General features: G+C 29.9%; 2 protein-coding genes across 3 annotated transcripts in view; one reads left to right on the forward strand and one right to left on the reverse strand.

Annotated features, from left to right (window-relative positions):
- Nucleotides 1-819: 819 nt before the first annotated feature.
- Nucleotides 820-27,615, reverse strand: part of Gpa2 (Glycoprotein hormone alpha 2) — a 54,898-nt gene continuing 28,102 nt past the window's right edge. Inside the window, exons 2-4 of the mRNA XM_089220770.1 lie at nucleotides 18,583-18,731; nucleotides 15,876-16,051; nucleotides 820-1,314 (exon numbers count right to left, since the gene is read on the reverse strand). Of these exons, the coding sequence (XP_089076896.1) occupies nucleotides 1,222-1,314; nucleotides 15,876-16,051; nucleotides 18,583-18,721 (408 nt within the window). The 5' untranslated portion in view covers nucleotides 18,722-18,731 and the 3' untranslated portion in view covers nucleotides 820-1,221. The remainder of the gene's footprint in view (nucleotides 1,315-15,875; nucleotides 16,052-18,582; nucleotides 18,732-27,615) is intronic.
- On the forward strand, nucleotides 21,308-24,128 carry LOC149057990 (uncharacterized). Of its 2 annotated transcripts, none has more exons than XM_089220772.1 (2): nucleotides 21,308-21,595; nucleotides 23,399-24,128. In XM_089220772.1, exons 1-2 carry the CDS (start codon nucleotides 21,420-21,422, stop codon nucleotides 23,439-23,441), a joined length of 219 nt encoding a protein of 72 aa, XP_089076898.1. In that variant the 5' UTR covers nucleotides 21,308-21,419; the 3' UTR covers nucleotides 23,442-24,128. The 2 variants fall into 2 exon arrangements, with proteins under 2 accessions (XP_089076898.1, XP_089076897.1); XM_089220771.1 differs by having other exon boundaries at nucleotides 23,474-24,128.

The raw sequence follows: 27,615 nt of genomic DNA on the forward strand, positions 1-27,615 counted from the left end.
CCACAAACTTGAAATTAACTAGCTGTGCATTACAATATCGATGTAGGTATTCAAAAAAAATCAATAATTAACTTTGTATATTTTTGTTTTTTAGGATTTGAGCTCTTCTAAAATATGTGTACTGAGGTATATTAATATTTTATTAACGTTAAGAATGGTAGACGATTCGTATATTTTAATTGGCAACTAATAAGCGCCTGATTTATCACACCGTGCATATATGAATTGAGAAAATAAATATGTTTTACCTGAATCTCGGGAAATAAAACCTTCCTGTTATCCTCATTTATAATCGCGATAATCGTGTGTCAGATAGTTATTAATGACGTACAATCGGAAAACTCGAATTTACTGTCAGATTCCGTTGACCACCCGACCAACCAATATGTAGGTACCTACTACCTTGAGTACCTACGATTACGTACGCTTCGTATATAGAAACGCACTAAATCCTATTTAAACAGTTAAACTGCAACTTTCGAGTTAACGTAAAAGTGTTATGAATTTCGTCAGCTGGTGGATGAGTGCACAAAAATGTAGGCGAAATAAAAAACGGTATAACAAATTCGCAGCTGGAACACAAAACTGGTGCGGTGCATCACTTCTACTGGTCGTGTTAAACGAATCTGACATCGATTTTGGATTAACGATCCTGTTAGCAACCTGTTGTCGTACACCCACAGTGCTGAATAAATACATACTTACCAAGTATTTTGGTTTTTACTTAGTGATGAGTTACGTCTTGACGTGTGCTTAAATAAGTCTCATACGTTGCAGACCGAATAGGAAAAATGGAAAGAAATAAATTGTACTGCAGCGTGCTGTTGCGTGAATTTTTAAATTTATTGAACAAAAAAATCATCATCATTATCATTCAAACGTCTAATTATAATTTATAATATTATGTATCGTCATAAATTATTGAAAATAGTAAGACTAATCATCCAAATCTATAATGTGCGTGTAACTAATACTATAATATTATAATATTTGGACTCGGCGTCGTGTGTCGAACTGTACAAACGAGTATATTTATGTTATTAGGTACAGTGTTAAAGGTATTAATCAATTTATTATGAGCTATAAATTACGATCAAGGTAACTATAGAGTACTCATATTGTTATACAATAATAAAGGCGTTTTGTTGATAATTAAAAATTCTAATAAAAATATTCAGTGTCTCCGCGGCGTGGTTAAATGTTTAAACAAGAAAATCAAAATCACTCCTTCTTGCAGTGGTAACATGAACAGCTCAATGCTGATTTGAACACCAGTTTTCTTACGCCCTCCAAACAGCGGACGTTTACTTCAACCTGAAATCAAAACAACAATCGGTCGTAATTAATACTTCATCGGTTAGCAGTGTTAATCAGAAGAAAAATACGAAATTCATCTCCGTCGGGAATTGGTGGAATGATAGTTCCATAGTAATAATTTCAATCATACGCTAGCTATAATATTAATGTTGCGGGTATATCATGATACTGGTGTTTGTGACTAAGACTATTAATGTTTCCGGACATAGTTAACGCTATCAACAATTATTATGAAATTTGTGATTTTTATAAGATAATATATTATTTATAACATCCCGGTATTGAACTCGTATAATATATGAATATGAATAGACTAAACTGGATTATACGTGTATAACATTAATGCTTGGCAAACTATTATATCAACGACGCTTCCATCGGCATTAGTCCAAAGTCAAACTTTAGTGATTGAAATTCAATTTGCTCCACTTTGCTGAAAACATTTTATAATCCACTTAAATGCAATATTAAGTCGATTAATTACGTAGACGGCACCACCCAGGTAACCATAAACCTAAATTTATATTAGTATTTTTTTTTTTTTTTTTTACTTCAGACAAGTAATTTATTAAATTCGTTTATATAGGCAGTTGTTTGTATAAAGTGATATACTATGTGCATTAAGTGCAATTGCACATCTGATGATTGACCAGGAGAAGGGTGTGGTTGTGAAATGTTGTGTTGTGAACAACTCTTGATCTACCCCCTCCCCCTTAAACCATACGTATCGGTTGCAACCACGAATGTCAGATAAATAGAGCACAATACAAACGGCAAGCCACATCAACTAATACCGATTCTTATCGGTTATTATATTAATTAAATTTTCATTTACAGAGTTGACGTGTTCACGTCACAAGCGTATTTGACATGCATAATTTTAATACACGAAACGCGTGTTAATATTGTATTTTTTTGACGGTAAAAATGTTGTTTATCCATCACAGTGATGCCCAACCTTTTTTGTTCGACGTGCCAATTTGGTAAGCTATCATCTGCAAGCGGTCCACCAAATATATATATATATATATATATATATTTTATTATTATCATTACTATTATAAAATAAATAAATATAATTTTACTTGTTAAAAATTTGTAATGGGGCACTCAGAATACCTTCGAGTGCCACACGTCGTGGACCTATGTCGTGGGTGTCAGCCAATTTACAATACACAAAATTATCCCGTAATGCCCCACTCAATTTAAACCAATACGTTTTTGATCAAAATACTCTATGTTTTAATATCAATAAAGAAAACAATTATTTGAATAGCTCTTATATTAAAAGCCAGCTAACTAAACATAAACTAGATGACAACGAAAAACGTGAATGTATATTTATCATGTTATAAGAAAATTCTGCAACTGATACCAAAAGTAATTAACCGTAAAGTTACTTTTATAAAAGTTGTATTGTGATACAAATCATAAACTTGACAAGTGGTCGTATATCTATACTCTATGTAGGTATACACAAAAATAAAAATATTTTGAAAATTGGAATTCTTGTGATTTTGATTTTACAAACATTTTATACAACATGTAAATTTTAAGATAACGGACGCCATCCAATTATGTTTAGCAAGTAATGTATCGATCAGAAATTATAATGATTCAATAATAATTATAGTTTAGCATACCGAAGACGCGTATACGTACATAGTGCAAACATTTTTAGCTTACGTTTTTATTTGTTGAAATATAATAAAATTTATAGAACCGACCGAGCCAGTAATGCATAAATAATAATAACAATATTGAAATACTATACATACATAAGGTACTGTCAATGGTTTGACCAAACGCACGTATGTCATATTAATTCGAGTTTTATTAACTAGCATTTCAATAACATATATTATATTATATTGCTCGGATGTTGCGATGTGAGGAATAACAAGTGTTAACAACGTAATATTTGATCTACTAGACGTTTTCTAAGACTGGTGCGACGACATTGATGCATTGAAGCATCGTATTTCATAATAAATCTGCCGAAAGCTACCTACTTATGAAAACCAAAGTATTTATTGATTTTTATTCCACACTATAATTTTCATCCGTAAAATGTTCGACGCGTAAATATTATGTCGTTTAAACGTATCGTAAAAAACGATAACGCAAACAAATATTTACCGGTTGCAAAAAGGTTGTTCTTTGAACGCAGTTTACACGTTACGAGTCTGTGACACTTGAAGTATCTATTACGGGATAAGATGTAATAAAGAAAGCCGCGAAGGAAATTCAAATTAAATGTTTTGGAAGGAATTTGCGTTTAGGTTAAATATATATTTTTTCAACCCTATCGCCTATTTGTTAGTATTGTTTCCAAAGATACGTAGCGACTAGTTTGTGCATACTCTGTAATTTATTATAACAATATAGATAGTATTTATTTTGTCCGTTCATTTCCACGTACGCTTCAACTACTAAAATTATTGGCGATTCTGAAATACATTATATTTTAAAGATTTATACTAAACGATTCAAGTATGATACGTGAAAGATTTCTTTTGATTTTTAGTGCGTGCATTTTTAATGAGTACATATGACATTTTTCTGGACCATGTTGGTCTCAAGTTGAAGAAAAATCTATGTCATTAGGTTGGGTTGGGTTATCTCTGCCGTCCTTTGCCAGAAGACATTCGGTAAGTGTTTTGTTAATCTTACTCTTATTGGAAAATGTTTTATTATACCATAGCTTTAATTCTTCATAGTTTTAATTAATAGCATCTCAAATATTTATCTAGATATCTAATTTTTCAAGAAATTTTCCGATATTGCATGATGTAGTGTAGTTTGATATTTCTGGCAAAAATTCTATTTGTATATTTACAATACATCACATACATATGATATTCAAACTAAATATAAGTACAATGATTCACAGTCTATTTACCTACATTAGTACATTAAATATCTTCTTTATAACAAAAAGGTGTAAAGTGGAATATTTAATATGTATAAAAGCATTCTGTCAAACACAAGTAACTACCTGCAAAAAAAAAAAAAAATGTTTAGTAATGTCGAACCTAGCTGTCAAAATATTTCAAAATCTAAGAAATGTTTTCATTTAACATGAGAATATACGTTTCAACAATATTTCAATCAACATAATTGACGAATATCTATATTATAAAAATATATTCCTTGGCACTTAATTTATTATATTGAAAAACAAATAACCGTTTCAGGTTATTTATTCCAAAATAATAATTTTAAACGATAAGCCTTCGGTAAACAACGTTAAACTTTTAAGTATACCTACTAATTAATGCTAGTCTACCCACTCAAAAATGGCTTGCCTGAAAATGAGAAATATACTATAGGTTCTTGATACTATGTTGGTAACGTTTTTCTGTATAAATAGTTAAGAAATAATTCGGTATATTATTAAATTCGTGAGACGATATTGTAACTTAAAATAATAATGTGATCTGGAAAATCATTGCAATTAATTTCCAATCCACCAGCGACATCCCGTTTACAGAGTGGTTCATGAAGAATGTTCACTTCTTTATTTATTTTATATTTGTACTAACATCTTTTTTTAAATGTGGTGTTTAAAATTTTCAAATGTTTATTAAAAACATAATATGATATGACAATGTATTTTAAAATATTAAATGTATCATGCCTTTACGTATTGTGGCCACTGGCCTATAACTATAATATAAAACCTATTATTCAAAAAAAAAAAAAAAAATGTATTTATTTGTACTGTTGTATAACGAAGCAGATGATTATTATGAAAATCATAGTTAACAATAAATTAATTTACCGTCAATTCATGATTGTAAAAATTGTCCGAGTTTAATAGTAGACTAGACTAAAATTTTTTTTTTATATATACATTTATTAAGGCTTCGACATCAAAGGCTTTTAGCCTGCATTAAATTAATATAAATAAGTGAACATTATAATTATTACAATTTATGACTTATGTTTATACTATGGAAGAATACATTGATTGCGTCCGTATTGTCTTCATTGAGTGCTTGATGGAGTGAGGTGGGGTTTTTGAGGATCTTGCGGGCTTCCGTGTATTTGGTGCAATTAATGATGATATTATATTCTAGTGTTAGTGTCTCATTGCAAGTATCGCATACTGGGGCTGGTTCTTTTCTTATGAGATAAGCATGAGTTAAAAGTAGTGGCCTATTTTAGCTCGAGTAATATTTACTTCATCTCTTCGTTTGGTGTTGGGAGGATATTTTAATTTTTTAATAGATAATTTTACTTTTCTCAGTTTATTAGAGAAGGATAAGTTAGACCAGACTTTTTGCCATTCTTCCATTAATTTATGATGTACAATGTTGAAATTTTCGGATGAGGTTAGTGTGTTTATCTTTGTGGAGGAAGGAGATGTGGTGGCTTCATAGGCTATAGAGTCAGCTTTCTCATTTCCGGGTATCCCAATGTGAGAGGGGACCCACATGAAGCTTGTTGATCTATTTATTTCAGATATTTTTCAGAAACTGGTTTCGTATAATTAAATTTTCAGTGTTTTGTTTACAGTATTCAGTCAGTTTGGTGTTGATGATTGGCGACCAGGCCCAGGGAGGGTGAGACGGTTGAATTTTATTTAGTGCTTGTGCTTGGAAGGATAGGTTTTCACTAATAGTTTTAAAGTTTTCAAATAATGTTCTTCTAGAGGGTAATAGATTAGGGGGTAATGGGATGTGAAGAATATGGTTGGTGATGTGATCAGGCGGATTTTTAATTTTAGTTACATATTTTAAGATATGTTTTTGGCGTCTGAAATGGAGGGGAGCTTCTCCTGCGTAGTAGAGTATACTGTCAACTGAGCTCGTCCTAAAGGCTCCTACGGCTAAACGTATGCCTTGATTGTGTATGGGTTCTAGCGTACTTAGCACTTTTTTTTTTTGCAAAATTGTAGATTATATCTCCATAGTCTATTTTTGATAGAATGAGGGCTTTGTAGACTGTGATTAGTCTGTTTTTGTCGGCACCCCAGTCATTATTCCCAACTAGACTAAATTGTACGTCTATTTTATGTCTAACCATAGCTTCTATATAATACTCTAAATCTAAACCATAGAATATTATTACTTAGTAAATAGTAAGTAGGTTGTTCCTAAAGTTTAATAAGTCAAAAGCTACTCGCTTGAATTTTTAAATATAGTTATTATCATCGTTTTCAAAAAGTTAGCCTTCTTAACAATTTCAAATAAAATAAGGTTCTTAATGGTACCCGTCTTGTGTGGAAGAGATGAAACACGAATAGTACACAGGAACATGCAGATACAGCAGATACAATTAATAGGCAATTACGTTTTCATTATGTTTACCGCAGCGGGCTGTCGTCGTCTAAACATTAATATCACATACAATATAATATATTATTATATAAATATTATAATATCAATATTTATGTATAGAATTATCGCGTCATTCGTAGGACGTATTCGACACAAAACACTAACAAAAGGAATTTCAATGATATGATCGATATAATAATATTATGTATAGATACAACAACACGCGCCGGGTGGCATACGTAAACACGTATATACTATATACAGGGTGATTTTTTTATCGAAGAACACTCATACTCATACACTCATACTTTTTAAATAATGAGTGTTCTTCGATAAAAAAATCACCCTGTATAGGTTAATAGTAGAAAATAATTTGTGAATGGACGCCTTCCCACTTTAATAATATTATTATATCTATTGCTGGAAAATCTTCCTCTCCAGCAGTCATGCGTGACGATGACGTCAATTTTCTGACAAAAATACGAAACTGATACGCACGGCGCCCATTGATATTTATTTTCATGGCCTAAAAGAGGTCTAAAAGAGGCAACGGAGAGTCGGAGAAGGACGATATTAGATTCGGACAAATATCTATAATTGTATCAAAAAATAACGATTTGTTATTGTGGAATTATGTGAAGTTGGATATTATTTATTTTAATCGATATGTGTTATTTATTCATGATACTAAGTCGTGATAGCCGGTTCAACTAAACACGGTTGTAACTCAACTAATTTTGGGAACAAATAAAAATCATACTTCCCTTTTATAATATAAAAGAAAATAATAAGACTATTTTTATAGTGGACTGTATAAAAGTATAAATTGTATATTTTATAGTACTATATAATTAATACGTATACATGAGCGTGGCTTAATGCTATGTTAGTCCTAACACAATACAAAATAAGTATAATAATGATGAAGATCAAGCAGGTGATTGATAATACAAAAAAAAAACAACGATTGCGTTCGATGCTGATGACAACAATTGTCGCATTAACAAAACATTAATAATAATAATAATAATATCCGATCTTTGAACGGAAGATATTAAGGAGGATCTATGGACCCAAAAAAAACCAACGAAGGTAAATATGGGACGATAACAAACCAGGAGATTAAAGACCTATATGGAGAAGCAGCCATCAATGGTGTCTTAAAAAGTAATATACTAAGATGGGCTGGCCACGTGTGGAGATCAGAGAGAATAATTGGACAAGTTATAGATTGGAAACCAAACACAAAATAACCAAGAGAACGCCCCAGACAAAGATGGAAGGATAGAGTGGACAAGGACTTAGAAAATCTTGGAATTGAGAACGGAGCTGAACTGGCTAAGGAGAGAGATAAGTGGAGGCAAGTGGTTGTTGCGGCAATGGGCCTAAATCGCTTGTAAAACGCCATAGAAGAAGATGAACGAACGGCTCATAATATAAAAAATAGACCATACGCATCAGACGGCTACGCACCAAACCACACACGTGACGAACAAAAAATTTAAAAACGCACATGGTTGGTAAATAAGACACTACATTATATTATTAAAGTGTGAATATGGGTCGGTCACGACGGTCATGAAGACGGACTGGTGTTGCTAAAAAATTCACGAGAGCACCGGCGTGATGCGTAACATGAACCGGCCTCATATCGCAACCGATTTATGTAAACGTTGAAAATTCAGACTTTATATTGGAAAAGATAAAATTAAAAATGTCTAATGATCTATTATGACATCATATACTAGTATGCATGTGTACATGTTATTATGTTAGTTAGTTATTTAAACCATAATCAATATTGTAAAGCAAAAAAAAAAAAAAAATGTATAAGTTAGGTTAAATTTAAACGCTATATTTTCTTTGTGAGACTCGAAGAGTCGGTTAAGAATAAAAAAAAATGAACCCAAATGCATTAATCTACCTAATATTAGTTATAAAAGTTGAATAAAAGTTTAAATCAGCAGATTGAATTTATTTTTTTTTCCATTAACAACCAAGAAGGTATATTTTTTTAAATTAAAATATGATTTGAATTTTAGTATGAAATATATTGTACATACAAATAATATACCAAATAATACAAAATGTAATAGAATCGTTAAAGTGGGGTAAAGTGATTTAATTCACTAAAAAATTCAAACGAAACAAGATCATATTTTAGAGAAAAAAACCAAATATTAATCTACAAACTTAGCTTAATCTTATCCATGTATTATACCATTAAGTTTTACATATTTTAAACAAACTTACCAAAGTAATAGCGTGGTGCAGTATAATATTATAGGGAATAAGGTGTAGGTTATAAGTAACTTGGATTTGTATTCGATATAATTATTAATTATTATATAAGTTGTTGTAACGTAATAATACAATACACAGCATTTCAATGCATTATATTTAGTGTGGTTTGTATGGTATCATAATAATATTATTGTAAGTATTTGTAATGAACGGACGGTGGTGCCGGAAAGTCGTTCTTCCCACGACGAATGGGTGGGTACCGTTGCCGTGGGGTGGTGGGTGATAGGGTCCGCCCGAAACGATGTACAGCCAGCGCACGTGTCCTGATTTACTTGGATTTAAAAGTGCGTTTGACGCGTACAACGAAGATAATAATAAACGCTGAGGAGAAAAAATGTATACATCATATTATGATAAAATATAATACTGATTTATACCATAATTTATATACCAAGTCGTTTGAAAAAGCGTTATATGATTAATGTGAGCTAGGTATACGGTAAACATATTATACATATTATATTTCTTTTTTTTTTCGCGACAAAATATTTTCACTTGAGAAATAACTCAATAAACGTTTGACATCTCACATACACATGCGAAGTTGTGCAGTTATAACTTATAACGTCGTTACATCACCTGCAACTGGTCTTATACTAATTATGTGCGTAAACAATGTTTTTGAATTTAAATTACATTAAAAAAAAAAAAAAAAACATTTGAACTATTATACTAACTTTATGGTTTTATGCTTTGAAATAAAAAAAAAAATATTTGCAAAAATCAAATATACTTATTATTATAATTATTCATTTTTTAATTCTATACATCTCTTATGGCTTATTATTTTTATAAATTTTTTAAATATTGCATTTTAAATTTTTGATATGGATACGAAACTACTTGTTAGAACGAATTGTATTTGAATGGTATTAACGAGATAATGCGATGAGCCCTGTATCAAATTACATTACTAGTGAGTGGTGGAAGGATAACCGACAACGATAACTGATAAGTACCACATTAAGTACCTATATTATATTACAAAAATAAATTAATCGATTCGATGTATGTATTATGTGCATATTATTTTTGTTATCTTGGCATATCATCGAGTGCATGCACAACAGGTGAATAATGTTTAATATATTGACAACTTAACGATTTACGAGATGGCTCACAGGGTCTTACATAAGTATACAACGAAACTTCAACGGAGAAGAATAATTTAGATACCTGAAATATCCAAGACGAGTACTCAACAAATTTCTCTCCTAGTTCGATTAAATAAATCAGACAAGGTACTATTAATTATTGTAATTCGTCCAGTTTGAAAAGATCGCTTTCCTATATTTTATTAAAAATCATTAGCTTATTCCTGACAGAATGTGAACGTAAAGGAAATTCATATTTTAACTAGGATGATTTTCAGGTCATTAAAATTAAATACATTTTTGATTATTAAGATTGTTATAGTATGAAACATTTTTTTTTTTTACTTTGATTTCACCTTTAGCAGCAAAGACATTGAGATTTACAAAAAATATTAACAACACTCTGCATACAATAAAATATTATAATATATCTGATAAACAACTAACTCACAATTTATTTAATAGTATGAAATAAGGCATAGGTAATTACATATTATGATAATATTACTTAAACAAAATTTCATAAAAACTCAAATTATTTCAAAATTAAACAGTATAGTATTTTTCACGAAATTTCAAAAGACTCCGTTACGACTTGTTTGAATGTTAAATTTCATCAAAATACGAAATCATATTATTATTATTTTTTTTTTTTTATTGGTTAAGCATCAACTACATAGGTTATTACTTATTAGCTTACATGTGTTAATTTCTACATTAAATGATTATATGCTATTGTACAATTCTATTTTTTTAAAGTATAAAATTATGCTATGAAAGTTTGAAAATGGACCAATTGCTTCGTACAGGTTGTCTGGGATGTTGAAATCTTTTCTAGCTTCGTTGAAGTTTGGGCAGTGGATGATGATATGTTTGATGGAGTAGTTTGTATTGCATGTTGGGCAAAGGGGTGGATCTGTCTTTGCCATAAGATGTCCGTGTGTCAGTTTCGTGTGACCGATTCTGAGTCGATTAAGAATCACTTCATTTTTTCTGTTTATGTCAGTGTATTTCGGCCAGAGCACGACAGAGTGTTTTATTTCTCTTAGTTTATTTTCCGTGGTCGTGTGCCACTGTGAGTTCCACAATTCAATACAGTATTTGTTTATGTTTCTTCTTATATCTACAAGTGAGGAAAAAGGAATGATTTCACCATCAGGACTGTTGACTGCATTTCTAGCCGCTTCGTCTGCCTTCTCGTTTCCCTTTATGTTGCAGTGACCTGGGGTCCATATAAATCTTATTTCTTTGTTTGATTTGGAAAGAAGGTTGCTAATTGAAAGAGCCAATGGTTCTGATAGGGTTTTGGATTGTAGATTTGTTAAGGCACTGAGTGAGTCAGAACATATATCGATTTTAGTATTATTGATATCGAGGGCTAATTGAACTCCTTTCAATAGTGCTAGGTATTCAGCTGAATAAATACTGCATAATTTATTGAGTTTGTACTGTTTGGTTGTATTGAGGTGTACTACTGCAAGTCCAATGCCCAAATCGGTTTTGGATGCATCCGTATAGATCTGAGTGCTGGTATTTGAAGTGTGTATTAGTTCATTAAATAGGTTATTATAAATAGTATTTGGTGTTTCTTTTTTAAGGTGTTCTGTTACGCTTGTATCAACTAGGTAATTTGGTTGTTGTCAGGTGGGAATGAGACTGCTTTCGCGTTGACATATTTCGTTATATTCAATGTTGATATCCATCATGAAATCATATTATTATTATTATTATTATTATTGTATTTAAGGTACTCTAACGTGTACATGTTAATTTAAAAATAATTGAATTTACGGTTTATGTCACACGTGATTCAAATATTTTAATCGTATCAAAATATTTCGTCTTTTATGCAAGTTTTACTATAATATCATTTAATCAAAAAACATGCACTCGAAAATCTGAACCAGAGGTCACCAATTGTTTCAAATCAAGATATTTGAGTAGTAATATTAAAGGTATCACATTATCAACTAGTCTACGATGGGGTGATGAACCGGAAAACGGTCTTAGTGCTAACATAATATTATATTATATTGTGCACACCCGCAGCATATTGCACAGATTTTTAATTTATTTCGTAAGATGACACCAGCTTTGTTACTTCTTATTTATTTATTTATTTTTTTTTTTTTTGTCCATCTTTCTCGACGTTGTTTTATTTATTATTATTTTTTTTTTTTACGAGGCACGTTTTTATGCGACCGATTATTATTAATCTCGTGCAGCCTATGTGTCCGTAGTCAGCGCACGTGTTGCAACTAAATCACGCGCCCAATATGAATTAAATCTCTATTGCTTTATGTAAAATGGCACGTGTGATGGCTATGACAACCATGATAAGTGTACAAAAAACGATTCCAATAAAAAAAAACGTATAAATACACAGCGTTTCGAGATTTATGAATAAAAAGCTCCAAACCGAACTCAAAAGCGATTTGTATTAGTATTACTACCTAACAGTGGTCCTCATCGGGTATTAAATATATATATATGAGTATATGTGTAAGTGTGTATGTTTCGACTCGTAAAATATTATATTTGTTTGAACAAACGGCCCTCGGGAAATCACCCATGTGAGTTATTTCGAGTCTTTCTCTCTTTCTCTCTCTCTCACAGTCTTTTCACATCCCTCGACGTATCCTTGACGATAACGCTTCAGTAAGCACAATAATACCAACATACTTTTTATCTAGTATATTTGGCGCCCACGCTTTCCACTGGATCTGAAACAACGAACTTCAGACACGTTGTCAAAATTAAAGCGAATTTCGGATCACTCTGTATAATATATAAAAATAATAACAGTAGGTGTATATTACGAATATACACTGAAAGGTATATTATCTGCGCAAGAGTTCAAAGTCTTTCGTGCGTCAATGGCGTAAATGAGTTAACTCCACCGGTGAACAACAATATACTCGTAATTCACGACGTAAACTGCTAGTCTTTTTTTGCCCTTGGCGTTCTCTTTTCCCGACACTAGTCTTCTTGGCCATTTTTTTTTTTTTTTGTGACTTTTTGAGACAGAACAAACAAAAAAAGGTTCTTGAAACATACACGATTTTTTCCTACTATATACCATAAATACAACAAGTCTTATGTTTCGGCCTTGGGGTGCACAAGTTTTCATTACGCGCTTTTTGATATTGACCAAAACTCGATCGGGGTGACTAACGATAAATATTACGCAGGTGGTGAGCATGCCCATAACATGTTTATAAGACTAGACACTGAGTGGATAATATGTATTGAAACGGTACAATAATTTATGCACCAGTGATAATAATATTGTAACATTTTACAATATTCAATAAAAAATGTATCTATATTGCATACACAATGCGCCGTGTTACACATTTTATTAATCATATAACACCAATGACAAGAGAAGTCATACAAAAATGATTCTGAACGCATCTAGGTCTCCTATAGTGTTATAATGTTGAAGTTTCTATTCAATTTTGGTTTTTCATAAGTCATAAGATATTATTAAAACTTTTAACTAACCATAAAATACAAAAAAGTTTTTAATATTTTCATCATACTGTGCATTATACGATAATGTAATCAAACATAAAAGTTGAAGTTTAAAATCTATTAGGCCGTTAGTATTTTAAATCACAGTCAAACGGTTTTTGGTAAAAAAAAACATAATTCAATAATATAGTGAAATATCGAGAGCAAAATTATGTATGATATTGATTTATAGTGTCTCTGAGTAGAAAATTCTAAAAATGCCCATTCGTTGAAAGAAAATTAAATCCAACGTACGAACAGAAATCTTTGAAATGGTGTTTTACATTTTAGAAAATATACAGGTATTTATTGATGCATAAAAAATAGAGATGTAAACATGTTTTTATGGGTTGTCCAAATTGAACGAAAAGAAGTTTTTCATTTGATTGAAATTAATATTTTTCGCTTCACTCATAATAAAATGGAAATCGTTTGATATAACATTTTCTAAACGGATAATATCTTAACACTGGATTTGAGGAAATAACTAAATCTCTCATCAACATTTTTATGTCTTTTACCACACGTATTTCATAAAATGTGCAGTAATATATTTTTACTCCCACGTCTAGAATAAAAATATATACTTGGCTGTATTTATAATATATATGCATTATGCACGACACTAATACTTTTGAATTCAAATGTAGTTAGTATAATATTACAATATAAGTTGTTACTTTCCAATCATTTACATTTTGCGTACTAAATAAATTGGAAAAAAAATTATATTCACTATAAACTAATATTTTTGTATGAAAACTATGGAAAAAATAGCTTTACCAACTACAATGATGATTTGTAACCATACTATTCATACCTAAAATATTTTGATTTTCCTATAATTATTCCATGTGTAAATGTTTTATATCATACAAAACAAGAAGCACGTTTGCAGAATTCAAGACAAAAAAAAAGCATAATAATTACTAAATTCAACACATGTGTTTTTAAATCAAACCTTTACAACCGAGTGATGATGCGAAGTATTTTATAATACTTTATGGCTATATCGTTTCTCGTGCGAAGCTCATATACATTTTTACAATTTTAAATCCGATAAAGCTGTTCACAAATCTATATACACTCACTATGGTGTTTTATGTAATACATCGACTTAAGTTCGTGTCTATATGTAGATGCGCGTTTAAGCCAATGATATTATCAATGGGAGATATTTTTTTCATTTATATTCATGAAACATTAAACATCATTTAACTCGATTTCCATCGAGATGACATATACTGTGTTTGCATTTCAGAAGCATTATAAAATGTTTTTATTTTTTGTTTTGGTACTTCAACGTGAACATTATATTTCATGGTAATTGTACACTCGGTCTGTTATTATGTAAGTCGATTTTTAAGAAAAACAAAAACTTCACGATAAATATAAATGTAAATACTAAATTATTCAATATGCAAAATGAAAACAGGAAAAACCATAAATTGTATTATAAGTACTATTACTTATAATTTTAAAATAAAATACGAATATATATGCTCTAACTTATTTGTATACTTGAGTATATAATATCATTTTTTAATCAATTAGCTAACGGAAATAAGCTATTCTTTAAAAATGAACAGCATTTATAGAACATGTAGTTTTAGATAACTATAATATGAGAAATATAAACGTGTTTTTTTTTTTTTTTTTGCTATTATACGTATGTACTCAACTAATACAAATAAATTAATAAATTAGACAAATACCATATCGTGTCTAATTGATTTACTGTGGTTAATTAATCTAAACATTTACATTAAAAAATAAATCAGTATTATATTTATTATGTAATCAACCATATTATAATATTATCTGAAACGTATACTCGTATATCTCGGATGTTTATTTTATTTTCCCTGCGCCATTAATAATTTTACTAAATAGATGTAACTATTCGGCTCGCATTATTAACTAAACTGAAACGGAATAAAAAACGACGCGCGACGCGTTAAAACGAGTGAACTATAATAATAACCATTTGTAAAAACGCAGTTTTAAACAGTTTTTGATATCATGAAATAAGCAAGTTGTAGTGGGCTATACCAACAATTGACTACAACTCAACTTTTATACCATATTCGGTAACCAGTTGTGAACATAGTTACCACGCCCACGCACGACAAGACACTCGACGTAGTTGCTGTGAATCCGGCCAAGTCAAAACGTAATTTGGCTCGTGACGGAATATTAATATGTTCTCTTTAACGTTACGCGTCACGTACGATGCGCATACGACCCACGCGCATTATTTATATTATATAATAATGACATGTTACCCATTATTATAACAAAATCATATAATTAAACGGTGGTAATGTTAGCCATTTTTATAATATTGTTAAATACTTACGTTCTCGGTGTCCATGATGTTGCAGCATTGGCCAACGGACGTGATACGCTGGTGTGGGTTGATCATCACTGTGTCCGCGGGTGACGGTACCGCCCATGATTCGCAATATCCTCTGCACGCGTTGGTCGTGATGGGGAATTCAACGCAGTTGGGTATGCTGATTTTCCTTGTGTGACCTGTCGATGAGATGACAAACATAATATAATAAAAATAATAAAGCGACGCGTTGACGTTTTATATCGTGTGTGTGCGTAATTTTATAGAACAAATTGCAGTCACGACGACTGGCGATGGCGGTTAGGTTGGTTATCAAACATTGGACGACTTCAGCATTGCGACGACCGGTCAGTACAACTGCGAAGAATTGAAATGTATGTTTTATATTTTGCAATAATTACTATTTACTACTCATATTTAATTTTTAATTCACGAAATTAATTCCTTCTATTGTTAGACTGGTAGACACCTTGGTGGTGTTTTAGTACCCGAAGTCAGCTGAATGTTCCCTAAAAATTCTTTTTTTTTTTTAACAACAAACCGTAACACAAACAAATAGTGTTTTAATTGACTTTCAGCTTCTCGTTATAAGTTTTTAATCAAATCGTGAAAATTTAATATTATTTCTTACGTTGTAGGTATATGTTATACTACTTAAGACCTTAGGTATATAAAATCGAAAGTTGATTTTCCGCGCTTTTCGATATCTCGGGTCATAAAATGAATAAATAATAGTAATGGCAAGCGGTGGATCAAAAATGGAAGATTTAGTTCAACAACGGTTTGGTTAAGTCAGGTATACACGCCAGCGGGGAACACTGATTAAAGGTTTTTTTTAGCCACTCAACAACAATATTATAATACTCGTGAATTTTAATGAAGTCTGTATCATGTTAGGTTAATAAAGCACCACTAGCACATACCATTCTTTTTCCCAACCACAGTTGTGTTTAACTCCTAAAGCCATTCCACGACACTTCGAAAGGCATTGGTGGTTGGTGGAGGGGGATGAAATGGGAGACATCGGTGATTATGGAAGATTGTGGTGATTATGGTGGTGCTATACTATCGTATAGTCTTACAATATTTTTCAGAAGCCCATAAAAATTATGTGGATTTATTTGTATAGATGTGGAAATGTCGTATAATATGATAGACGTCGTCATTTATCGAACAACACGATAGTAATATTACCATATCAAATTAATGGTCCGTATACTATTTACATGATATTCGATAGTATTACATAATATTATAAATTATTATTATACTGATATGATCCATACAAATGCAGTTTCGAAAAAAATATTTAAAAAATAAAATATCGTAATTTATAGATATACTATGTCTTTTTGAGAGATGAAATGAAATTCGACACACACGCTATAATTTTCGGTACTTTTTTAGATTGATATTATAAAAAAATATGGTTATTTAATACAACCATTGAGTGTAATATAAATATTATTATAGTCTGTAAACGAATTAATATTATTATAGTCTTTATCGTGGCACAATATGTAATAGTTTTAAACGGTTCTTACACAATATTGTAGCAAATTTTCGATACATTTAAAACTAACCCATTAAGCTTTACTCTACAAATGACACTGGTCATAATTATATTATGGTTCAAAACCAAAGAATTCTACATAACATTTTTTCCCATTAATTATTTGACTTACATATTATACAAGATGAATAACGCTTGGTCAATCACATAAAAATTATTAAATCTCCAAGTACAAAAATCTTGAATTTTTTATTATATATAACCAATGGAAAAAAAAAATCACGTGTTCCTAACTATGTTAGTAATTTATATCGAAAACTTGAGTGAAACGTCGTAGAAATGTCGTCGACACCCGTGGAAGTTACGCGGACGGCGTGAGAATTATGCTTGTCCCAGATGCTGGGCGATGGTTTGAGAAAAAAAAACGCGTTTTCTCAAAATACTTACACTGCACGCGGTGAGCTATCTCATTTATAAATGGCTGATAAAAAGAAATGAAAACAATAAATTCGAAAAACTAATTGTTATAATAAGTAAGAGTAAGTATAAAGTTGTATAGAAAATAAATATATAGGCGCTGATACAGATACAATAGAATATAAAAAGAAATAAGGACGAATACTATACAAATGACTCATATTTATGGCGTCAAATGGCGACCCGGATTAAGCGTCGTCGCCTTTATAGAATAAACAAAATGAGCGTAACGATGAAGACCGTTGCCGAGATAATGACACACAAATGTCCACAGTTTAGCTGTTTTCGTTTCAATCACACGCTTGAAGGCCATAAATTGGCATATGTAATATCGTATTATTTTATGCTTGTTTTAGTTGTATGATTTTTTTTCAATACTATGCTTAAATATTCACATTCTGGATTGATAAAAAAAATCATCCATCAGCTCTTGATTATCAAACTGCGACAACTTGTACCTATTTACAAGTATTATGGAGCAAAACACCTTTCTGATAATAAGGTTGTTATGAAAAAAAAACCAAAACATATCGGTTATCGAATATTATAAATCATTTTTATGACCAAACATTTAAAGCTTACACAAGCCAGTGTTCTGAAAATTTTACTCGGTGCTGACTGTTCAAGCATTTTATTTTATGATCTGTGTCTATCCGGTACCAGTTGTCTGTATACCATGGGGTGTACGATCATGATTTTTATTAATTGTCGTGTACTCACCTACTTTGTGACAACCCGGTTTCTGCCAAGTGTTAGAACCAATAGCCAACTGGGATGGTAGGATCGCCAAGATGAATATCAAGATCATTGCGGCGCTTTTCCACCACCGAAACTTGTTCATAGCACTGAAGTTAGACATCAGACTCGATCTGAAAACCAATATTTGTTTTACACGTCATTATATTATTTATATTATTATTATTATTATGATTGCTTTGATTAATGAATTCTGAAATGTTAAAACACTATTACAAATAATTTATATAATATGCAATATTTATGGTTTTTTTTTTTTAAATAAATTAAAAATATTTCTGATACGTTTCGTTGGATTTAATATCACGTGGACGTGCAATAAATAAAAAGTACTAAACATAAAAAATATAAATTTCACGGTAGAGTGCTCAAATGATACAAATTTTCTGCAGATATAACTTATGCTACATATATGTAAATATGTTAACTATATACAGTATGTCAGTATGGTATTATTATATAGTATAAATATCAAATATGGTATATAATATATAATATGTTTTATTTAGTAAGAAATATAAATAGATTTAGGTATACTATTTAGTATTAAATCTTTTATCGGGTATAAAATGTAGATATTATATGAACAAGAACCAAAAAGAAACGGTTATTAATAATTTTAATAATTAGATGATACTCTATTGATTAGAAACATGGTAACCATGATAAAAGTCACTCGACAAAAGAGCGTAGGACGAATTTCGAGTTATTCCTTTTTAGTTTTTGTCTTGAATTGTTTTTAATTCAAATCCTCCATAGTAAAACATGACTTCACTATTCCACCGAAAATATATCGTCTAGCATAGCATTCGGACAATCGAGAAAGAAATATAGGTACATCTACATACTTCACTAGTTTTCAACTAACACGACTACTGTATAATATACGAACATAATACCATTTATTTGTATAAATATTATTGAAATATGTATAATCATTAATATTTGTGCAGCACTCATTAGTTTTTCAATCTAATAATTTTATTTCAAACGTTCCAAATGTTGGTACTGAATTATTCAAAAATTCAAAAATTAATTGCGTGGTGAAAATTAAAACGCTAGCTCTTAAAATAAGATTTCTTTTTACTGCAAATTCACACTTTAATACTTTTACCCCGTTAAAAGTTTTAATTGTGTATTCTGAAATGCCAATTCTCTTAATGGATCCTATGAAAACTTATAATACAAACGATAATAAACGACACAATTCTAAACTAATAAACCATATAAACTGTTAAAACCAGTGCGTGTGTACAGTGTATACGAAAAAAAAATTATGTCTGTTGTATTTTTATATTTTTAAAACACTGAAAGTACAACACTATTTATTTATCTTGTATTACATTAAAATTAAAATTAATATATCAATAATTTTTAATTACAAAATAATTTAATAATTTTCATGATACTATAACAAATTTCGTACAAATTTAAGCTGCCCATTATCCACTCTGTTATTTTTTTAGATCAGCAGCAGGCATATTAATATTAAAAATGTTATATTGTGAGTGGTATCAAGTAGAATGAAACTTAAAAAAAAAATGTGTTCATTGAGTAAACGAAATAATTTACGTAGTTGTAAATTGTCACGTTTACGTTTTATAACGTTCCACTATGTTCTACATTATATTATTTTTAGGGAACAAATTATATACTTAAAGATTAGTGATTTTGTCAGTCATGTCCATTAAAATTAGTACTTTGAACAACAGAGCTGGTAAATTAAGAGGTTGTTAATAAATCACGTTCATAATATTCTTTTAAAAAATTAGTTTAGACTAATACCAGCTGGTATCAATAATAGTAACTTTGAATATTTTTTCTCAATATTAAATGCCTAATGTATCGCTAAATGTATTACTTATAGTCATAATACACCAACCATTCGTACAAAGCAAACGAGCGAGTATGTAAGTTGAAAAATAATTATCTGTTTACTAGAGTGAGTTCCATTAATAGTAACTTCCCACTAGCTTATATAGTCGATTGTTTATTGGAATCATAGAAGAAGAATTAAAAATAAAAATGACTAAATGTAATGCTAAATTTACCAAACATTCGTATAACTTTGAAACGGGCAATTAAATGAATTGTATTGATATAATGGTTTTAAACTACAACTTACTTTGACATGACGAAATTTGATTATAAGCTGATACCATTATTATGAAAAATTAATCGTGTAAACTTTATGTGAAGAACTTACTACAATTACAAACTGGCATTCAAATTTCTTTATAATAAATAGCACCAACGATTAACCATGAATTCAAAAATTATAAATTTACTCAAAATAAATATTTTTATTCAAATTAGAATGTTGAATGATAGATTATAGTATCGCTAATTTTATAATTGGATTCTAGACAGCAGCAGGCCCGTATACAGGAGGGAGGGGGGTTAGATGTTCAACCCTCCTAAAAAAAATTTTAAGTAGGTATATATTTGTAATATAACAAAAACTAACTACACACGTCTTTATATATATAATATGTATAATTGTACAACTACAGTTTATTATAAGTATTTGTCCATTTCCCTCTAGTCATTACATGTTATCTGTTTTAGAAAATGACAAACGTATACTTATTATGTTATCGCAATCTTGTCGGAAGGCGGACTTAATCGCTTTATAGCTGTTCAATTGTTTCGTGCTCGCCAATATTGTGCAGTCTGTTTTTCAGAAGTATTCAGTAATGTTATAAAATATAACGTGTATTTAATTTGATTATATTTCTTAATAACTATGTGTCTGTGTATCTGTTAACTGTTACATTATATGTTATTCATTTTTTTGAAAAATGAAACGAAGTTTGCCATATCAGTCGTCAATATTAAATTTTTTTCCTAAGAAAACCAATCAAACTAAATTGGATTCAGAATTAATTACTACAGAAGAAGTTCCGTGTGTGTCTACTACTGAAAATGGTGCAAGAGAAAGTACTGTAGATTTACCAGAACTTCGAGATATTGGACGGTATGTAGATGTTAGAATAACTGAAAATAAATTGAAGTACGATTTATTAAAAAATCCGTGGATTCCTTCTTCAAATTATAATTTTCCGATAGTGTCAAATAGAAAATTTAAATTCCAAATGTCTTGGTTAACCCGATTTTCTTGGTTAGTTTATTCAAAACAATTAGAAGGAGCATTATGTAAAGTATGTGTTTTATTTTCTAATGAGTGCACCGGAAAAGGTTCAAATCAAAAAGTGGGTCCTTTAGTAAATAAACCTTTTATTAAATGGAAAGATGCTTTAGAATATTTTAAATTACATTCTAATGTAGAATAACATAAATTGTCTGTTATACGCGCGGATGAATTTTTAAAAATAATGAATAATAAAAAATTCGACATAGATTTGGAAAATCGTGCTAAACTAGTTTCAATTTTTGAAACAATTATTTTTTGTGGTCGTCAGGAAATGGCATTAAGAGGAGATAATGACAGTGGACCTATTAACAATAACGGAAATTTTAGATCGTTGTTAAGATTTAGAGCGCAATCTGGAGATTTTATATTGAAAGCCCATTTAGAAAATTCAGCAGCTAATGCTGTTTACATAAGCCATCTTATACAAAACGAGTTAATACATATTTGTGGTGCATCCATCCAGACTCAAATAGTAACCAAAATTAAAAATGCAGGTTTTTTTTTCTATTTTAGCAGACGAAACTTGCGACATATCACGAGTAGAACAAATGTCCTTATGTGTAAGGTATATTGAAGATTGTCGTATTAGGGAAGATTTTTTAACTTTTATTCCTATATATGACGCATCAGGAAAAGGATTAGCCCGTACAATAATGATTTAAATAGAAAAATTAGGTTTAAAAAAGGAAAATTTAGTTGGTCATGGCTACGATGGTGCTTCTTCGATGAGTGGTATATTTAATGGAGTTCAAAAAAATATATGCGATATAATACCTCACGCTTTATACGTTCATTGCGCCGCCCATTCATTAAACCTCACCATTAGTAAATCATGTAACATTCCCGAAATAAGAAATTGTATTGGATCTATATCTACAATAACTTCATTCTTTCGAAAATCTCCAATAAGGTCAGAAGTTCTTAAAAAATTCATAAAAGACTTAATTCCATGCGCACGCCACCAAACACTTTTAAAAATGTGTGAAACCCATTGGGTTGAACGCCACGACAGCTTGTTACGGTTTAAAGAACTATATTTACCAATAACTAACACATTAAGGGAACTCGAACAGCATCATAATTTAGAAACATCAAAACTTGCATTTCAACATTCAAAAACTATGACCTCAAGTTCGTTTGTAATTTCATTGTACATTACTGAAAAATTATTTGCTTTAACACTGCCTTTATGTAAATCTTTACAACAAATAAATGCAGATTTATCCGAATGTTATGAAAATGTCAATAACTGTGTGCAAGTTATTAATTCAATTCATGAAAATAGTGAGGAAGAATTCCACAAATTATTTTTAAATGTCAAAAATGTATTAAGCCTAGTAGATGAAACGGTTAAAACGCCACGATTAATTAAGCAATCTACCTATCGCAACAATATTTTAGCAGATTCGCCAGAACAGTACTATAGGAAATCAATTTTTTTGCCATTTTTAAACTACTTCAAAAGTCAATTAATTGAAAGATTTATAAAACACAATCATATTATTTTTGGTTTTCAATATTTGATTCCAAGTATTTTAATCAAATTAAATCCCAGTAGTAATGGGTTTAAAAAATGCATTGATTTTTACAAAACTATTTTACCAACTTATGAAACTTTTGAATCAGAATTGAAGGTGTGGGTGGAAAAATGGAAATCAGTACCCGATAATGAACTTCCTAAATCTGCTATCGATACTTTAGGCGTCACGTCGAAGGACCTTTATCCAAACATTTGGTGTTTAATATCCATACTTGCAACGATCCCGGTGTCGACTTCGTCTGCAGAACGTTCTTTTTCAACTTTAAGGCGATTAAAATCCTATTTGAGGAATAGCTGCAGTGAAGACCGTCTAACAGGTTTAGCCTTACTGTCAGTCCACCGAGGTATCCAAATAAATATTGAAGAAATAATCAATACATTTTCCAGAATGTCACGTAAAGTTAACTTTGTTTTATGAATCAAAAATTGTATTAAACCATTTTTTTAAATTATTTATATTTTATACACACTATTATTTTATATTTTGTAATGTATAATATGATTAATCAAATTATAATAGAATTATGTATTTTTAGTTCATGTATTAAAAATATTTTAACCCCCCCCCCCCCCCCGAAAATGTATCCTGGATACGTGCTTGGACAACAGAATGCTTAATTTTAAATGTAGGTGTAATAAATTTGATTAATGAACAAAAATGTATTATTTTTCTTCTAAAAATGTACATGAATCAATAAGAATATAGAAAAAAATACTTAAACATCGCAATGATACAAAAAAGATCATATTACTATCAAACGTAAAATAAAAAAAAATTAACACATTAATTATCATACTTGGATTGTTTCAAGAGAACCCAGAAATAAAATTTAAATTTAAAATGTCTTGAAGACTTATCGTATTATATTATAGATATTATATAGATGTATTTTCTTCATTTATAATAAAGTATTTTTTCTTTATGGTTATTTACATGAATAAATTTAAATTTTTTTCTCATTATTCCTGTTTTGTTTCAGCGTCTATACAGTAGTAAAATATAAAAATAATGGTCGTCCGCCTCCACATTTTTTAGTCGGTTAAGGAACTTTTGTTATTGGAATAATAACATCGGGAATCAAGAATTTAAAATTCAGTCACTTTAGAAAATCCTCGGATCTTCCCACCCCATAGAATATAATAGTCTGGTACCTTATAGAGTTATATGAATCATAATGCTATGGTGTAAGAAAAAATATGAACGTAAAGGTCTGACAATAAAAAAAAAAACTCAAAACTTTGTTCATGATCATTACAGACGTGTCCTGCTGCGTTTACGTTCACGTCCAACTACCTACATCAAGGTAAATAAAAACCAAACGCATCTGGACTAGTTGAGACAAAATTATCAAAGAAATTACCCCATCACTGTTGTATTGGTGCGGCTCTTAAATAGAGAACTCTCTCGTTCGTTCCCGACGGCGTTTTCGAAAAATTAGACAGTTATCCAATGCCCTACTTAACCTCATACTTAAATTAGTGCAATTTTTTTTTTACGTCGTTTAGTGACGACTATTCACAGAACAGCTCCGACCCGAGTTGGGAAGGGCGCGAAACTTTCACGATAACGCCCGAGAAAAATAAAAATCGATGCCAGACGAATATACCATATATCCTAGAAACGCAGTTAAAAGTATCAAATGTCCACGTATTTAGTTCTCGTCGAAAATGTGACGGAACAGCAACCCGTCGCAGATAATACGAATCGCCCTCGAACTGTCATAGCTATTGCCCATAATATATTATTACGTAATGCATACCGCACGTGTTAAGGTATGTATATAATTTTATATTGTGCATGCAAACAATATCGTCACCGCCACCACCACCACCGATGAGACGTAAAAACTTTGACGGTGCGATAAACTTACAATACGAGACTCCATTGAAATGCAATGTACGTACAATATAGGTGGTCCAGTTTGTACGATGTATCGTGCATATTATTATTAGTTATTACCCACTTCGTGGATGGAACTATAGCTCTAGCGTTTTTTGAGATTTGGGAAGGTGGGAGACGATGATGAATTTTCTCGGTGAATAAAAATAATTGGTATCAATAATATTTTACTGTGTTATTTTTTCTGAAAACATATTAAAAATCATTTCGGTGGCAATTTCATTAAATGCTTCCATTTCCATAGTTATCAGGAATGATGGAATAGTTCTTCATTAAGTTTTGAGTCTTCTCAGTTTTCGTCGCACAAAATATCGCTTATTACCTGCGTTAGTAATTCGATGGGAAAATACGTCAACAATCGGATTTTCGATAATATTTTAAAACGAAAAAATATGTTAGTATACTTTGCGAAATTAATTTATTACGTTTCAAAGTGTTAAGCTACTATCTGCTACAGTATCATGACAAACTGTATGATGAATACTATTTCTTTATTTAGGTTTATTTATCCACCAAAGAGCTGTATTAAAAATCATACGGAACGAACATTTTATGGAAGGCTAAATCCACAATTCACAACATAATGATTAATGACCGCTTGAGTAATATATATTTCTGAATAACATGAAACACTTATAATTTGAATTCTTTTAAACTAGGGCCGTTTGTTTTGACCCCAACAAAAAGATTTTGAAAACGTTCTAAACAATAGAAAAAGATATGACATGTCTTTAGTTTGAAACTCCTCATAAAGCGTAAGCTTAAAACTATAATACGAGCGCCACGATATCAATTATTATTCATGATATTATTCAGGAACAAATTGAACATTATTATTTCTAATATATATTAGGAGGTAAAAATCTTAACATAAAAGTATTGTGTTCAGATATAATTAAGTATTTTCATTTTACAAATATTTCTATGCAGCTGATAAATTTGTATTTATATTATTATTACATTCAACGAAATAAGTATTCCTACAAAAGTTTAAAACGTTCCAAATAAACAAACTTCATTTTAAAATTGTATAATTATTTATTTTCATTTCAAAACTTTGTAATATTTACAAAATGTATGACATTAAAAAGTGTAATGGTATTACTAGATTTTCAAAAGTAGAAAATAAAAAAAATTAATAATAGATACCTATCAAAAATAAATTAAATTTACAAAAAATATATAAATATGATTAAAACATGCCTCAAAGAACAAAAATATATAGTCTGTCTATTAAGATTTTGATGACTTACACCGAAAATCTAAAATTTAAATTTATGTGTTTTCAAATTATTACATAAAGAGAACGTAACGCTATATAGTACATAATATTTGAATCATTTTTGTATTGTAAACTTATAAGAGAGAGTTTATATATTGGTAAAATCACTAAATATTTTTGCACGCCCGTTTTTTTTGATATTATATTAAATTTTAAACAAGACGCGAGGATTTTAAATATTTTATACACTTATGACGTGCTTAAAAAAATTTAATATCGTTAAAAAAACGAATGTACAGACTTAAATAATTTAGTTTTTTAAGTTCAATAATAGATCAGTTCACTCATGTACTTATCAAATGTATAACTACATATAATTGGTTCTCTTAAACACAAATTTTCAATATCGAATGTTTGTAACACTTAGTGTTTGAAAATTTCATGAAATTTTAAATTTTGAAATATTTCAATTATTATTATTTTTGTAGTTTTGTCTTGTAAAATATTAAATAATTAATCTAAATAAATTAAATACCTCATTAGTTATTGAGAATCATTTTTTCTCAGTTTCAATGTGTAATAATATGTTGTATTTTTTTACTGTACCTATTATTTGATGTAAAAATTTAAAATAAATAAGGATTGGTAGGTACGTATAATATGTTAAAAAGCAGATCATAGCTTTCTTGATCATGAATCTTGATGACATTTATTTGTATAATTGTATATAAAAACAGAATACAAATTTTTAAAAAAGCACTTAGGTATACATGTATGTTTATCATATACTCGTAATGTTATGCTATGTTATGAAGATCATCGTTTCTTGTTAATGATAACATGTATTTATATAATTATATAAAAGAAAAAACATAACAAATAATAAAAAGAAATACTAAACCCCCGATTTTTAGGAAACAAATACTTAGGTATATATTATAAAGATCACAGTTTTCTTGCTAATCATCCACATGAAATAATATATAGTTATAATTTATATAATATAATAAAAATATAAAGCAAAATAATATTTGAAAAAACACAAAAGACCTGATTTATAGGATACCACTTTATAAAGATCATAGTTTTCTTACTAATAATTAACATGTAATTATATAATTACAACTTAAATAGTTAATTAATCACTTAAATGTGGATTAGTGATGAGAAAATGATAACAC

Source organism: Diuraphis noxia, unplaced genomic scaffold (genome assembly GCF_037042655.1).
Source record: "Diuraphis noxia isolate RWA-SAM2 unplaced genomic scaffold, SU_Dnox_SAM2 contig0002, whole genome shotgun sequence".
Classification (NCBI taxonomy): domain Eukaryota; kingdom Metazoa; phylum Arthropoda; class Insecta; order Hemiptera; family Aphididae; genus Diuraphis; species Diuraphis noxia.

Excerpts from the sequence above, each read along its gene's own strand:
- LOC149057990 (XM_089220771.1), top strand. The coding sequence starts at position 21,420 with ATGAAACGAAGTTTGCCATATCAGTCGTCAATATTAAATTTTTTTCCT. Across the intron at positions 21,596-23,473 it reads GAACTTCGAGATATTGGACG|GCGTCACGTCGAAGGACCTT; the intron begins GTATGTAGATGT and ends TCGATACTTTAG.